At 43.6% G+C, this 14,719-nt stretch overlaps 1 protein-coding gene across 1 annotated transcript; it reads left to right on the forward strand.

Moving 5' to 3' along the window:
* The first annotated feature begins 467 nt into the window (after window positions 1-467).
* Window positions 468-12,404, forward strand: TMED8 (transmembrane emp24 protein transport domain containing 8). Its single transcript, XM_011949504.1, has 4 exons — window positions 468-601; window positions 3,346-3,472; window positions 3,690-3,995; window positions 5,437-12,404. The coding sequence occupies exons 1-4, from the start codon at window positions 479-481 to the stop codon at window positions 5,652-5,654; spliced, it is 774 nt and encodes a 257-aa protein (XP_011804894.1). The 5' UTR covers window positions 468-478; the 3' UTR covers window positions 5,655-12,404.
* The last annotated feature ends 2,315 nt before the right edge of the window (window positions 12,405-14,719 follow it).

Here is a 14,719-nt window from a genome sequence, read left to right on the forward strand (position 1 = left end):
AAAATTGCTAAGACAGTAGATTTTAAATGTTCTCGCCACAAAAAGGAGTATGTGAGGGGATGGATATGGTAATTAGCTCAATTTAATCATTTTACAATATATACATATATCAAAACAGCACATTTTACATCATAAATATATACACTTTGTCAACTAAAATAAATAAATAAAAGAAACAACATTGACAAGAAGAAAACCAGAGCAGCGGCCCATCTCAGATGACGGAGCTGTGTATTTTTCATGGTTCTCCTGGCTTTCGACCTGGCCTTAGTCTTTGTTTTCACACTGTCAACACTTTACTGTGGACCAATTCAGCCCTGGGCAGTGGTCGGCTAAAGCGACAGTAGGGCTAAATACCAGGAGCAGGTGGGGCTGGGGGTGTTTTGAATGTTGTTTTATTTCAAAGTTTCTCCAGGATGCTTGCGTCTTTTCAAAGAGCCCTTGAATTGACATGCTCTCTTCCTCTGAGAGGCCACAGATGGTATCTCCAGTGAGTAAGGATACCACGGAAGATCTGCGGAAAGCAACTGGTGCCTTGGAGGCTCAGGCTTTGGTGAAACAGGATTTGCTGCCTGCAGACCAGGCCCAGGTCCTCAATGAGGTAGGGGGCGGATTCTGGCTCTTTCTTATGAAGGGAGGCACCAGAATGTGGACACATAGTGGATGGGTTGGAATTAGATAGCACTGCGAGGGTGGTTCCTGGAATTCTCTCTTTGCCCTCTAATTTAGGGCATCTTGGTTTTCATTATTATTTGGAGAAGGATTATTTGTATCTTCCACAGGGCCCGTCATTGTACTAGCACCCAGTAGGCACCTATTCAGAAAACGAAGTGTTAGAATGAATGTTCATGTGTTCTCTAAAATCCTCTTCATTAAGGAGCCCGAAGTCATTTTGGACTATTTTGCTCTTGCTTTTTTTGTGGTAGATCTATTCAGCATTTATGATAAAGATTCCATAGAAGCTTTTTTCTTTTTTTTTTTTGAAACAGGGTCTCCCTCTGTTGCCCAGGCTGGAGTGCAGTGGCACGATCTTGGCTCACTACAACCTCCGCCTCCCGGGTTCAAGCGTTTCTCCTACCTTAGCCTCCCGAGTAACTGGGATTACAGGCGCCTGCCACCACGCCCGGATAATTTTTGTACTTTTAGTAGAGGCAGGGCTTCACCATGTTGGCCAGGCTAGTCTGGAACACCTGACCTCAGGTGAACCACCCGTCTCGGCCTCCCAAAGTGCTGTGATTACAGACGTGAGCCACTGCACCTGGCCTTGTTTTTTTTTTTTTTTTTTTTTTTTCTGAGACAGAGGTCTCACTCTGTCACCCGGCTTCAGTGCAGTGGTGCAGTCATGGCTTACTGCAGCCTCAAACTCCTGGGCTCAAGTGATCCTCCTGCCCCAGCCCTTCAGGTAGCTGTATGGAAGTGAGAGTGTAGTAGCACCCCTGCCGTGGAGGTAGGGGGTGGGGTTGTTTCTATCATTTATTAGCATATGTATTAGAATAATGGTTGGTATTAGTGTCAATGAAGGCAACACCAGGCGTGATAATTAGATTCGTATAATACTTCACAGTTTACAAGCATTTGTATCTGTAACACTTCATTTACTCCTGAGAACAACCTTGTGAGATAGGTGCCATGGTGTCTCCATTTAATAAATGAGGAAACTGGCTGGGCATGGTGGCTCATGCCTATAATCCCAGCACTTTGGGAGGCCTAGGTGGGCAGATCACCTGAGGTCAGGAGTTCGAGACCAGCCTGACCAACATGGAGATACCCTGTCTCTACTAAAAATACAAAATTAGCTGGGTGTGTTGGCAGGTGCCTGTAATCCCAGCTACTCAGGAGGCTGAGGCAGGAAAATTGCTTGAACATGGGAGGCGGAGGTTGCGGTGAGCCGAGACCGCGCCATTGCACTCCAGCCTGGGCAATAAGAGCAAAACTCTGTCTCAAAAAAAAAGGAAAGAGAGAAAGAAAGAAATGAGGCCGGGCGCGGTGGCTCATGCCTGTAATCCCAGCACTTTGGGAGGCCGAGGCGGGCAGATCACAAGGTCAGGAGACCGAGGCCATCCTGGCTAACACTGTGAAACCCCGTTTCTACTAAAAAATACAAAAGTAGCCGGGCGTAGTGGCGGGTGCCTGTAGTCCCAGCTACTCGGGAGGCTGAGGCAGGAGAATGCTGTGAACCCGGGAGGCGGAGCTTGCAGTGAGCCGAGATCGTGCCACTGCATTCCAGCCTGGGCGACAGAGCGAGACTCCGTCTCAAAAAAAAAGAAAGAAATGAGGAAACTGAGGGCTGTTAGAGAGTTTACTACGGCTGTGGAGCTAATATGTTGCAACCTAATCCTTTATTTAGCATTTTAGAAAAGGATTTGTTCAAGCACACTAGCCAAAGTCTGATTCACTTCAGTTAGCCTGGGAGGATTTATTTATTTCTCACAAACACAATTCCAGCCTCTTAACTGGATTGCTGACTCACTGATGTGCTCTCCCCTGTGGGCAATAGGTATAGATTTCTTGTTGAATTGCCTGCCAACTGTTTGGAGAAGGGGCAGGAAATTAAGGTATAATAGCATGAAACCAGGAACACTAATCTGAGTGATTTGAAGGGAAACTCACCAGGGAGATGTTGTAAGCTCCTGCATGGGTTAGCAAATGGGTTATCAAATGCCATTTGCATTCTTCCATGTAAGTCAGATGTCTGGCAGCAAATGTACCATTTAAATGCAAGTCCTGGGGCTGGTCTAAGGTGAAATTGTAACTATTGATAGAACACTGTTAGTGACTTCAAGACTGAGACAACCTGTAGCCTGAGGTGGGCTTTGGATGAGAGAAAGACTAAAAACCAGATTCTGTCTCTGCAGTGCTTTGGAGAGCTGATTGACAGTAATGTAGAAGTAACCCTTGAGTGGGAACTGTAGCAGGAGGCTGTGTGGCAGAGTGGGAGTCAAACTAAACCCTAGGAGCAAGAGCTGTTAATGAGAGGAGCCACAGGGAAGTACTGTGCAGGTGAGGTAAGACCAAGGCATGGCCCAGAATCATGGTCGATGCAAATACTGTCAACAACCTGCGAGGGTGTTGGTGGGCAAGGACCTTATAAAAGGTTTGGAGCAGGAAAGTTGCAAAAGGTAGGAAACAGTCTTTAAACAATGTAATATTTTGGTGGCTTTAAAAAATTAGTAGAATTTATTAGCAACTCCTATTTGGAAGAAAGAGAAGGAATATTGACTAGTACATTAAGCTTTGAGTGGGGATAGTGGAGATAATCGAGCAGGGGTGGGGCAGCCTTCATGCAAAAAGATTAATTAGAATCTGCCACTCTAATACTCCTTTAACCAGAGTTCTGTTGTGCAGATGGCCAAGTATCAAGTTCCACAGAGGTCTGGGGACATCGTTATGATCCAGTCTGAACATACAGGAGCTATAGATGTTCTTTCAGCTGATTTGGAATCTGCAGATCTTCTGGGGGACCACAGGAAAGGTGAGACCTTTGGGAGTATAGGAGGTGGTTTGTTTCCAGTAGATACTTAAAGAAAGGCAGGCAGACAGACAAATGGAAGGAAAGGAAATGACTTGTGAAAGGAAGTCAAAGAAGCCAGTAGAAAGAATGTCTGACTGTGCCAACCTCTCTTAGCAAAATGCCGGGGGTACTCATGTTTCCTCATGGTTTCTCAGTGCTAAGCTGCCTGTCCTTTCAGTCTCCCCACCTCTGATGGCTCCTCCATGCATCTGGACCTTCGCCAAGGTGAAGGAATTCAAAAGCAAGCTGGGCAAAGAGAAGAACAGCCGTCTGGTGGTGAAGCGTGGTGAGGTGGTGACCATCCGGGTACCTACTCATCCAGAGGGGAAGCGTGTCTGCTGGGAGTTTGCGACCGATGACTATGACATTGGCTTTGGAGTTTATTTTGACTGGACCCCTGTAACTACCACTGACATAACTGTGCAGGTCAGTGATTCCAGTGATGATGAGGATGAAGAAGAGGAAGAGGAGGAAGAGATTGAAGGTAAATTTAATGGTAACATAATTTGCAGTTTTCTGGCTTAACCTAATTTCTGGTGACCATTTCCTGTGTTGTACCAGTCTTCTTCTTCCTTCGAAAGCAGTTGAGGAACTCAGCATTACAAGCTAAGCTGAGTAGTACAGGCCAAAGAGAACGTTGTGATGAGGTTGGTACTGCTGCCTTAGTTGAAAGAAAGCCTCTTTTCCTTTAATCCGTACCTCATTGTTTTCCCAGTACCTCATTGTTTTCCCAGCGCCTTCCTGAGGGCAGGGATGGGGTGGGAGCAGAGAGAGGGTGAGTCATGCTGCAGTTTAGAGGGATGGTCTTTCAGGTTGCAGGTAAGCCAGAGATTATTTTACATCTCTCTTTTAGTTTGGAGATATTTATTCTTGGCCTGGAACCAAAGTGAGTGATTACAGTTTGCTACAAGTACCCATTCTCTCCCTATCCCAGACTCTCATAGCTGGCTCACTATTGGTTACTTCTTTACTTCACGCCCAGAGAAGTTTTATAAGGGTCTCTGGGCTCCACTCCAGTTTGTATCTGTGGTGTCTACTAAGGATGGGCCAGAGGCATTTTTTCAGGTAATTTAAGATTAGGTCCTAAGCATTAGTCTTATTCCTCTTATTCCTTGATTTTCTTATATAATCTTACAATCAATCCCTTAACGTGCTTCATAGAAAGCTAACACGGTGAAACCCCGTCTCTACTAAAAAAACCCCAAAAAATTAGCCGGGCGTGGTGGTGGGCGCCTGTAGTCCCAGCTAATCAGGAGTCTGAGGCAGGAGAATGGCGTGAACCCGGGAGGCGGAGCTTGCAGTGAGCCAGAGATCGGGCCACTGCACTCCAACCTGGGGACAGAGCGAGACTCCGTCTCAAAAAAAAAAAGAAAAGCAAGCTGCAGGGAAATCTACAGGTCTTTGGGAAAGAGGAGAACCTTGTCTCTTATTTGCTGCTTTTCAGGAAGCCAAGTGAAGGTGCTAGGGTCACTTTACAGAATGTTTATTTGCAATTCCTATCTCCATTAGCTAGTCCTTTCACCTATTAAATGAAAGAATGTCAGGATCTTTCCTTCTAAATATCTCTTTCTCCCTCTCAGAAATGTCCAGACACTTCTGAAGCTAGGAAGGCTCCTATCAGGCTAAATCATTGTTTCTCAGTGGAGACATTATTGGCATTTGGGATAGGACACTTCTTTGCTGTGTAGGTGCTATCCTGATTTTAGCATTCCTGGACCCTTGGGTACTAAATGCAGGTATCACCTAGTAGTCACTGTGATGACCAAAAGATCACCAGACATTTCCAGATGTCTGTCTGTAGGAGGGCAATAACCTCCCCGCACTCTGAAAGTCACTGGGTCACCTGGTCCTTCCGCTCACCTTCAGGCAGGACTTACGCAGTCTCTGAACACGTATCCAAACACTCTGCCATTTTGCTCATGCAGAACCTGTTCCAGCTGGAGATGTGGAGAGAGGCTCCAGGAGCTCCTTGCGGGGTCGCTATGGGGAGGTCATGCCTGTGTACCGGCGGGACAGCCACCGAGACGTGCAGGCTGGCAGCCATGACTACCCTGGTGAGGGCATCTACCTGCTCAAGTTTGACAACTCCTACTCCCTGCTGCGCAACAAGACTCTCTACTTCCACATCTACTACACCAGCTGAAGGACTGCTGGGATGGGGGCAGGCTGTATTTGCTGGCTGAAGCAGGCTGCCAGCTGGTGCCTCTTGTTTGGGATAGGCAAGAGCCAAAGGTTCATGTGGGGCTCCTGAGCCTCACACCCTGTCTGGCGTGCCTCACTGTTGGCCCATGTAGCTTTTTCCCCTTCTTGGCTTCTGCAGGTGGTGGTGTAGTGCCCCTGTTCTGTGGTCCCTGACTCATACTCTTCTTGCTTCAGACTCCAGCAGATTCCCTCTTGAAGGCACCCATTGGGCACAAGCCTGAAAGGAAGCAGGGTGTTGTTTTTTAAAAATAGATTCATCTTGGCACAGGTTTATCATTCAGATTGCTGCCCTCTCCTCTCCCAGAGCCCTTATTGCCAGTGCATTTAGTGGCACCCACTCTCTTTAACTTTTTGAGGTGCCAGAAGAGGGAAAAGCACATTGTCCATGAAGGAGCCCAATCTTTTGGTTGGAGAAAGCTCTATCCAGCCTGTCACCACTGCCATATTCCTGCCTGCTGGTTATTCTTGGTCTCTGCATAGCTGGGAGACCACACTGCCTTTGGAGGGCTGTTACTATTCCTGATGGTAGACGCCTCCTCCTTTCTCTTTCCTAAGTCTATGTTTTTGCCATTACAGCAAGAACTTTCATGCAATCTAAAGTGATGATCAGTGTAACCTAAGATCTTGTGGGAAGAAAAACTGCCTCCATTGTTTCCTGTTCTAAGAGCTGGTTTCCCTTACCATGGGCACCGGCAGTCCAAGTGGAGAGAGTGGAAATTAGGTACTGAATTGATGTCAGAACCCACATATTTGAAAGTCAAGTGTTACTATTTTTTTTTTTTTTGGTATAATCAAAGGAGGAATGATATAATCTGAGAGAGAAGATGAAAAACAGAAAACCACTGCAGAGTCCTCACCACTTTTTTTTTGTCTTTAGAGTAGGAGTGCTATTTAGAAATGTTGCTTTGGAATCAAATGCAGTGAAACCCAATCAGGTTTCCAAAGTTTCTGCATTTAGGTTTCTTGCATTGAGGGCTTAAAGCTTTTGGTGTTCAGAGTCCCTTAGTTTAGGTGATCATGAAGCTTCACTATTGCTGCTGATTGTATTTGTTCTTTACCTGACCAAAGCTTGCATTTCCCTGGTGACAGCATTTCCTACCCTGTCACTCCTGAGGCTCAGGAGTGCCACAGAGTGCAGGTGGTGCTGCAGCCAGTGGTCACCGGAGCACCAGATGCCCGGCCCCCAGGCGGAGAAGGAGACGGAAGTGAGATGGGACCTCAGCAGTCTCTGTGTTTGTACCTCCCTGTCTCTTACTCCTCGTGTTATGTCTGTTACTGCCTGTGAATTCTGAAGAATAATTAGATTTATTTATTACTATATTTATTTTTTTTAGCACATTTCATTTTGCCTTTGAAACAGTTTCCATCTGTTTCTCAGAAGGCTTCCCATCTGTTCTGAGCCACTGAAGCCCCCTCTTTTATGGAGTTAAAGATGATATTTTTAGGATAATTTGGGAAGCGATGAGGTTTTATTTCTGCAGGTCAGTCCTGTGACAGCTTTGCAAGGAGTATGGCCCTTCAGAGATGGATGATGCCACCTTACTCCATGTTTGGGGTACAGTCCAGCACTCCCCGTGAAGAATTCTAAGCTGTGAGGGAATCTGACCATTTGCTGGGGATTGAGTGCAGAGGAATTGCCTAGCCAATCAGAGATACTCTGTGATTCCAGGATTTCAGAGTCCTTTGTCTCCTCTGAGGAGTCACCTTCTTTGTGATGTTTCCTTTGACTCACTCCTTCATTGTTGGATTCCTCACACCAAGCGTCTGTCCCTACAGTAGCATAACTCAAGGAACAGGGCTCCTCCCAGTGAGTCCCTAGTAGCATCTACATCACATCAAAGGGCAATATATCCTGCACCTGCTCTTCCCCTCGGAGCAAAGCCCCCAGCAGGATGGGATGTTGGGGACTGCCAACCATTCCCATTCTCTGAGCAGCATCATACCTCCATTATTTTATATTTGCAAATGTGTTTTGTAGAGGATTACACTGGCCAAAATTTATATACCTTTAAAGAAATTATTTTAGTGACTGTCTGTTGAGGCAGTGAAGAGCAGATTTGCTGTGTGTCATCCCATTGGATAGCTGAGTGACCGCTCTTGCATCATTGAAGCTGAATCATGCCTTAGCTAACTGAATATAATCTTTGTGAAATAATTTTCTACTGAGCTGTTTTCTAGTCAGCGAAAGCCTTGCTTATTTTTCCTGTTTATTATTAACTTCTGCCTTTCTCTCAAATTGAAACTGTCAGGCCATACACAGCAAGTTCCCAAGGATAACACTTGTTATTATTGACTTTCACCATGAGATTCTCTGCTTATTTTCTTTGGAATCCTAGTTCTGTTGCATCAGGGAAGCCTAAGGGACTTGTTCCCCTCGCCTCTGTGTGCCTGTTAGTGTCTGGTCACTTTTGATGTCCTGGGCATGGTTACATTTCATTCCATACTGGCTTTTCACCAACAGTCGGGGTTTCTGTGTTCCATTAGCACAAAATAGCTAAAGAAGATATTTTTACCGTCTAGTTCACTATTCTCACGTTACATTTCTGAAATAATTGAACTTTAGGGGCAAGATATTGTTTACTGAAGCACAGGTAATTACTGAGAACCCACAGCCCAGCAAATTCTAAGATATAGTCACTTTCTCAGCCCCTCCCAGTCCAAATGTATAGACCCAAACAATGAAACAAAAATCGTTTGCTTTGATCCTCATCTTGTTCTCTAGAGCACAAGTAAATATTAACAAACAATTGAAAGAAAGTGCTTCATAGTAGGAGAGAGATTAGAATTCTCTATACAGAGTGACTGAGTTCTTAAATTTCTTTAGTTTTAGTTCTGCCACTTTGTTGAAAGATGGGGCTTTTAGAAAGGAAGACATGTTTAAAGTATTGATTTTTCCCTCAATGTTTTATTGTGAAAAGATTCAGCAAACAGCTTAAGAGAAATACACATATATTATAAACCAAAAAGTATCTGAGACAGGTCTCAATAAATTTAGAGGTTTATTTTGCCAAGGTTGAGAGTCTGTGCCGGGGCCTCAAGAGGTTCTGAGAACACGTGCCTAAGGAGTCGGGTAACAGCTTTATACATTTGAGGGAGACAGAAGTTCCAGGCAAAGCCATAAATCAATACATGGAAGGTATACACTGGTTTGGCCTGGAAAGGCAGGACATCTTGAAGATGGGGGTTTCCAGGTCAGAGGTAGATCAAAGAGTTCCTGACTGGCAGTTGGTTAAAAGAGTTAAGCTCTACCTGAAAAGATGAAGTCAGCTTAAGTTAAAGTAAAGGGGGCTTGTGGAAGCCGAGGTTCTTGTCATGTAGATGAAGCCTCCAGGTGGCAGGCTTCAGAGAGAACAGATGATGAATATTTCTTTTTAGACCTTAAAAGGTGTGAGACTCTCCAGAAAAGACCTAATAGATTCTCTACAGAATGCAATTTCCTCTACAAGAGACAGCTTTGCAGGGCCATTTCAAAATATGTCAAATAAATATATTGGGGGGTAAATTTCCTTTGGGGCCTGCTGTCATGTGATGCTACACCAGAGTCAGGTTGGGATTTGATATTTGATTGCCCCAAAGAGTCTGTTTGGTTAGTCTTAAAATCTCTGTTTTAATGTTAATGCTGGTCAGTTGTATTTAAATTCCAAAGGGAAGAGGGTAATATGAGGCATGTGTGACCCCCTTCTTCCCACCAGGGACTAGTTTTTCAGGTTCCTTTGAGATCCCCTGGGCCAAGAGAGGGGTCCATTCAGCCAGTTGAGGGGCTTAGAATTTTATTTTTGGTTTGCTGTGTATATATATGTATACACACACTCCCCACATAAATGTAAAAATTTTAAACTACCAATTCTTAAGCAAAGATGACTCTAACATTCTGTTCCTTTTGACAAGTGTCCAATTAGAGAATGTTGAGAATGTTCCCTGCACAGACAACCTCAGCTCTGTCAGAGCGCCCAGGATTTTTAGCAGACCTGTTTCATTCAACAGGGGTTACCCAGGAGGTGGTCTTCATAAAAATGTTTCTTGGAGGCCAGGCACGGTGGCTCACGCCTGTAATCCCAGCACTTTGGGAGGCCAAGGTGGGCAGATCACTTGAGGCCAGGAGTTCGAGACCAGCCTGGACAACGTAGTGAAACCCTGTCTCTACAAAATACAAAAAGTTAGCTGGGCATAGTGGCAGGCACCTATAATCCCGGCTACTCTGGAGGCAGAGGCAGGGAGAATTTCTTGAGCCCAGGAGGCGGAGGTTGCAGTGAGCCAAGATCATGCCACTGCACTTCAGACTGGGCAACAGAGTAAGACCCCATCTCAAAAAAAAAAAAAGTTGTTTCTTGGGCTCCATCTTTCAAAACCTGCGCTATATTTCCCCTTTCCCTCAGGCCATGATCTCTGCTGTTTTCCTTACTAACTGGCATGTCAGTACAGGCGTGATTGTGAAGCTGCTCTGGAAGGGCTTTATGCTAACCTCTGTTGCTTGATGACATGTCCTCAGGACTCTGATATTAAAACTAATCCTCAGATAACAGGTAGCTTTATCATGGAAGTAGGTAGCAATTTGGAATTAGACCATTCTTAGTTTTTTTTCCTTAATGAATTGATACATGCACTTTAAAAGAATATTTTTGTTATTTTGGAAAGAAAAACTCAGGCTTTTAAAAAAGTGTAGATTGTCCCATTATAATATGTATATGGAAGGGTGAAATCTGAACATTGTCTTATATAAAGCAGTGGGATTAGGTATTATCATAAAACGTCTTAATCTATAGGAAATATGAGTTTATGTTTGAGTCCTGCTCAGTCCCTCTTTGACAGAATTAGTTGAAACCCAGACTCTAAAGTCTGCTTTTATATTTGTTAAGACCACTTATCTGCAGAAGGTTGCCTTTTAACCCCAATGGTTCTAAGGTGTGGAGTGGAGTGACCCTAATATTTACATTAGTATGATACTTGTTTTAGTGGAGCATAAGGGAGGGACGTAAGTCACACCGTTTTGTGCTGCTTGATAACTGTCTTTTAAAATTGATCACAAGGAGTGAAAACAAAATAAAATGAGGGGGCAAAGGGTAGGAGTATCGGGGGAGGGGAGAGCAAAGCTATCGAATGTATCTTAGAATTTTGCTCAGAAATCACTGCTCCCTCTCAAGTGTTGCATTGTCCCTGCCTAAACCAAGAAGGCCAAACAAAGCCCCTCCTGTTTGAATTCTTAAGGTAAGAAATTTCTAAGCTAAGAAAACACTATAGACTAAAGCCAGTGATAGTGAAGCTCATTTACAAATAGGCATGCCTCACACACTGAGTCCAAAGGCAAGACACTGGCTTTGAAATGAGGCTCATGATCTGATTCCTATTTTATGTACCTGATTTCTTTTAGGCCCCAGGTATGTGGAGCAGAGTTAATGTCATGGCTCTTCATTCTAAGATATGATGAAAAGTTGCCCTAGAAATCTAGAGATGCATGTTTATTTAATTCCATAGTTTAAAAAAATTTTTTAAGCAGGTAGTTGTGGCTTATCTGGGGGTAAAATAATATACATGAAATTACTTCCAGAGGACAAGTATATTTTCTAAAGTTCTGAAATAGGATCATGAACCATTTTGAAGTTTTGGATTGAAATATTATGGTATATGATATTACCAAAGAGCCCTTAATTCAGAGGTTAAGGGGCTCTCTTCCTGAACTCTCTTCATCACTCAGGGTTGAATGCTTAATGTTCCTTGCTATTGATTGTTATTGTTGATTCTTAGGATCAGGCCAAGAATCATCTGGAAAACATTATCTTAATTCCTTCTCTCATATCCTAAACAGTACATTTTACTAAGAAATTCCACATGAAAAACTCCACTCATGTCTCCTGAGATTATCCCGTTAAGTGAAATAGCTTTCATTTAACCAAGCTAAATTATTTCCATTTAGCCATGTTAAAGAGAAGTCAAGTCTGGAGAAAGCAATCCTGTAACCCATGACTCTGGCATACCCATTTTCCCTTAACATAACGGGAAGTGTTTTGAAATTCCCAGAAGACAGCTGTTTTGTACTCAAAGTGATGGATTATAAGAAAGCCAGACTTTGGAAAAGGATAATTGGAATAAAGGGAGGTGCTTGAAGATTTTCTAAACTACTTTATGCCATTTAGCTTCTATTTCTGAAGGGCTTTCTTTGGTGCCATGTACTCAGATCAATCAGTTGACTGAAAGATGATCACGTTTTCTTTATAAAGATTTAAGCAATTGGCAACCACAAAGACATTATTTCCTTACTGTTCTGTATCATGTACTGTTGCTGACATTACAAAAAGGGTCTGGAAGAGAAACCGTGTCACTGTTTTATCTTTTTTCTTTAAAATACAAAAGTATCCCAACTAATCATTTTTTATGGTCAGCTTGTTTTACATGTCCCCTGTCATGAGAAATGCTATCAACATCTGTGATTTCTAAGAGTTCTTACCAAATTGTTACTTAATTCTTGTGTCCTGCTGAGTGGTTTTTCTTTTAAAATACCATTTTTGTCACCCTGTGGCACTGGGTGTGTGTTACTGCGATTACACTGATGATTCTGAGCTGTGCTTCTTTAAATAGCTCAGTTCTTGTGTTTTATATTATGTAACAGTTTTGTGATGCTTTTGTGCATTCTTTGTCATCTCTTCCGAGTTTTCAAATCTGTCATAAATAAACTTTTTCACTATGCACCTGGTAACATCTGAGTTGTATTTTAATGAACCTGATTTACATTTTAAATTCTTTGTCTTTCATGTATCTTCCTTAAGAAAGGTATTCTATAAACCCATAGGAATTATTTCATAATCTATTAAGATTGTAAAAGTTAAGAAAAACTAAAAAGAGGCCGGGCGCGGTGGCTCAAGCCTGTAATCCCAGCACTTGGGGAGGCCGAGACGGGCGGATCACGAGGTCAGGAGATCGAGACCATCCTGGCTAACCCAGCGAAACCCCGTCTCTACTAAAAATACAAAAAATTAGCCGGGCGAGGTGGCGGGCGCCTGTAGTCCCAGCTACTGGGGAGGCTGAGGCAGGGGAATGACATAAACCCGGGAGGCGGAGCTTGCAGTGAGCTGAGATCCGGCCACTGCACTCCAGCCTGGGCGACAGAGCGAGACTCCGTCTCAAAAAAAAAATAAAAAATAAAAATAAAAAAATAAAAGAAAAACTAAAAAGAAAAAAATTGAGAATAAGATTAATAATAGATCTTTCATCTGCATTTAAATTCATGGCAGAGTATCATGAACTGGGAACTGGGATTGGAAAAACGGTTTATAGTGATGATTAGTGAGTTCTGAGTTTTAGGTCAGCATTTGGTCCCAGTGAGGCCCGTTTCCCCATGAACATACTCTGTTCAAATTTGGAACCTCGACTTTGGATACCAGGCCAATCATTAACGTAATCTGGGTGATATGAATTTAGCCTGTTTTCATTTACAAAAGTGACACCATAATATATCTTTGCTATCTTTTAAACCACTGCCTCTCCACATCCCTGGTGTCTGTTGCAGAATAAGGACTCATATCTGAGCAGGGAAGGGTAGCATTTAAATATTTCCTTCAGTGATATCTGTGATCCTAAAATGAACCTGTTAGATCATTCTCTGCTTTCTGTTGCAACATATTTTAGAGGTTGAAGCATAAAAGAGGAAGGGATCTGAAACAACTGAGGTAAATGAATGTAATCACGAAACTACACTACAACTAACAAAAAGCCCAGGCAGATTCCGTGTAGCAGAAGATCATTAATGATTCATGTTTGGGTACGCTGGATGTAATATGTCTCTGTCAACACATAATATATTTAAGATTATTATTATTTCTTGAGATGGAGTCTCACTCTGTCGCCAGGCTGGAGTACAGTGGCGCGATCTCGGCTCACTGCAACCTCCACTTCCCAGGTTCAAGCAATTCTCCTGCCTCAGCCTCTCCCATAGCTGGGATTACAGGCACATGCCACCACGCCCAGCTAATTTTTTGTATTTTAGTAGAGACGAGGTTTCACCGTGTTGCTCAGGCTATTCGCAAACTCCTGAGCTCAGGCAATCCACACTCCTCAGCCTCTCAAAGTGCTAGGATTACAGGTATGAGCCACCGCACCTGGCCTTAAGATTATTTTTTAACTTTTAAAAGCATTCATATGTTTCATATCATTGACCTTGACATAGCTCAAGATTACAAAAGGCAGCTCACACATTACAGCTCTTGACATTCAGCCTTGATGTTCTTTAACCTGTGCAGTTGTGACTTAAACTCAGCAGCTATCCTTACTTCAAAGTATTCTCCGAAAGTAGAATTGCTTGTGACCTTGGAAGCAAGAGCTAAATAAGTTATGTTTAGAAGTAAGAGCCGGCCCAGCTACTTGGGAGGCTGAGGCAGGAGGATCAAGATCAGCCTGGACAACATGGTGAGACTCCATCTCTAAGAAAAATTTTTTTAAATAAAAAATCTAGGCCTGGCATGGTGGCTCATACCTGTAATCCCAGCACTTTGGGAGACCGAGGCAGTGGATCACAAGGTCAAGAGATCAAGACCATCCTGGCCAACATGGTGAAACCTGTCTCTACTACAAATACAAAAATTAGCTGGGCGTGGTGGCGTGGGCCTGCAGTCCTAGCTACTTGGGAGGCTGAGGCAGGAGAATCACTTGAACCTGGGAGGCGGAGGTTGCAGTGAACCGAGATTGCTCCACTGCACTCTAGCCTGGCGACAGAGTGAGACTCTTCAAAAAAAAAAAAAAAAAAAATCTAAAAGTTAAGAGGAGCCGTATCTTGGCCGGGCGTGGTGACTCTCGCCTGTAATTCCAGCACTTTGGGAGGCCAGTGTGGGCAGATCACCTAAGGTCAGGGATTTGAGACCAGCCTGACCAATGTGCCTGTAATCCCAGCTACTTGGGAGGCTGAGGCAGGAGAATCACTTGAACCCAGGAGGTGGAAGTTGCAGTGAACCTGAGCTCTCACCACTGCACTCCAGCCTGGGCATGACAAAGCAGGACTCCATCATAAAAAAAAAAAAA

Source organism: Colobus angolensis, unplaced genomic scaffold, assembly GCF_000951035.1.
Source record: "Colobus angolensis palliatus isolate OR3802 unplaced genomic scaffold, Cang.pa_1.0 Scaffold3, whole genome shotgun sequence".
Taxonomy (NCBI): domain Eukaryota; kingdom Metazoa; phylum Chordata; class Mammalia; order Primates; family Cercopithecidae; genus Colobus; species Colobus angolensis.

What these genes read in the sequence shown, in the direction of transcription:
- TMED8 (XM_011949504.1), top strand. Translation starts at nt 479, where the DNA reads ATGGTATCTCCAGTGAGTAAGGATACCACGGAAGATCTGCGGAAAGCA. An exon ending in TCTGGGGGACCACAGGAAAG is followed by an intron (nt 3,473 to 3,689) that starts GTGAGACCTTTG and finishes CTGTCCTTTCAG; the next exon opens with TCTCCCCACCTCTGATGGCT. An exon ending in AGAGGAGGAAGAGATTGAAG is followed by an intron (nt 3,996 to 5,436) that starts GTAAATTTAATG and finishes TTGCTCATGCAG; the next exon opens with AACCTGTTCCAGCTGGAGAT.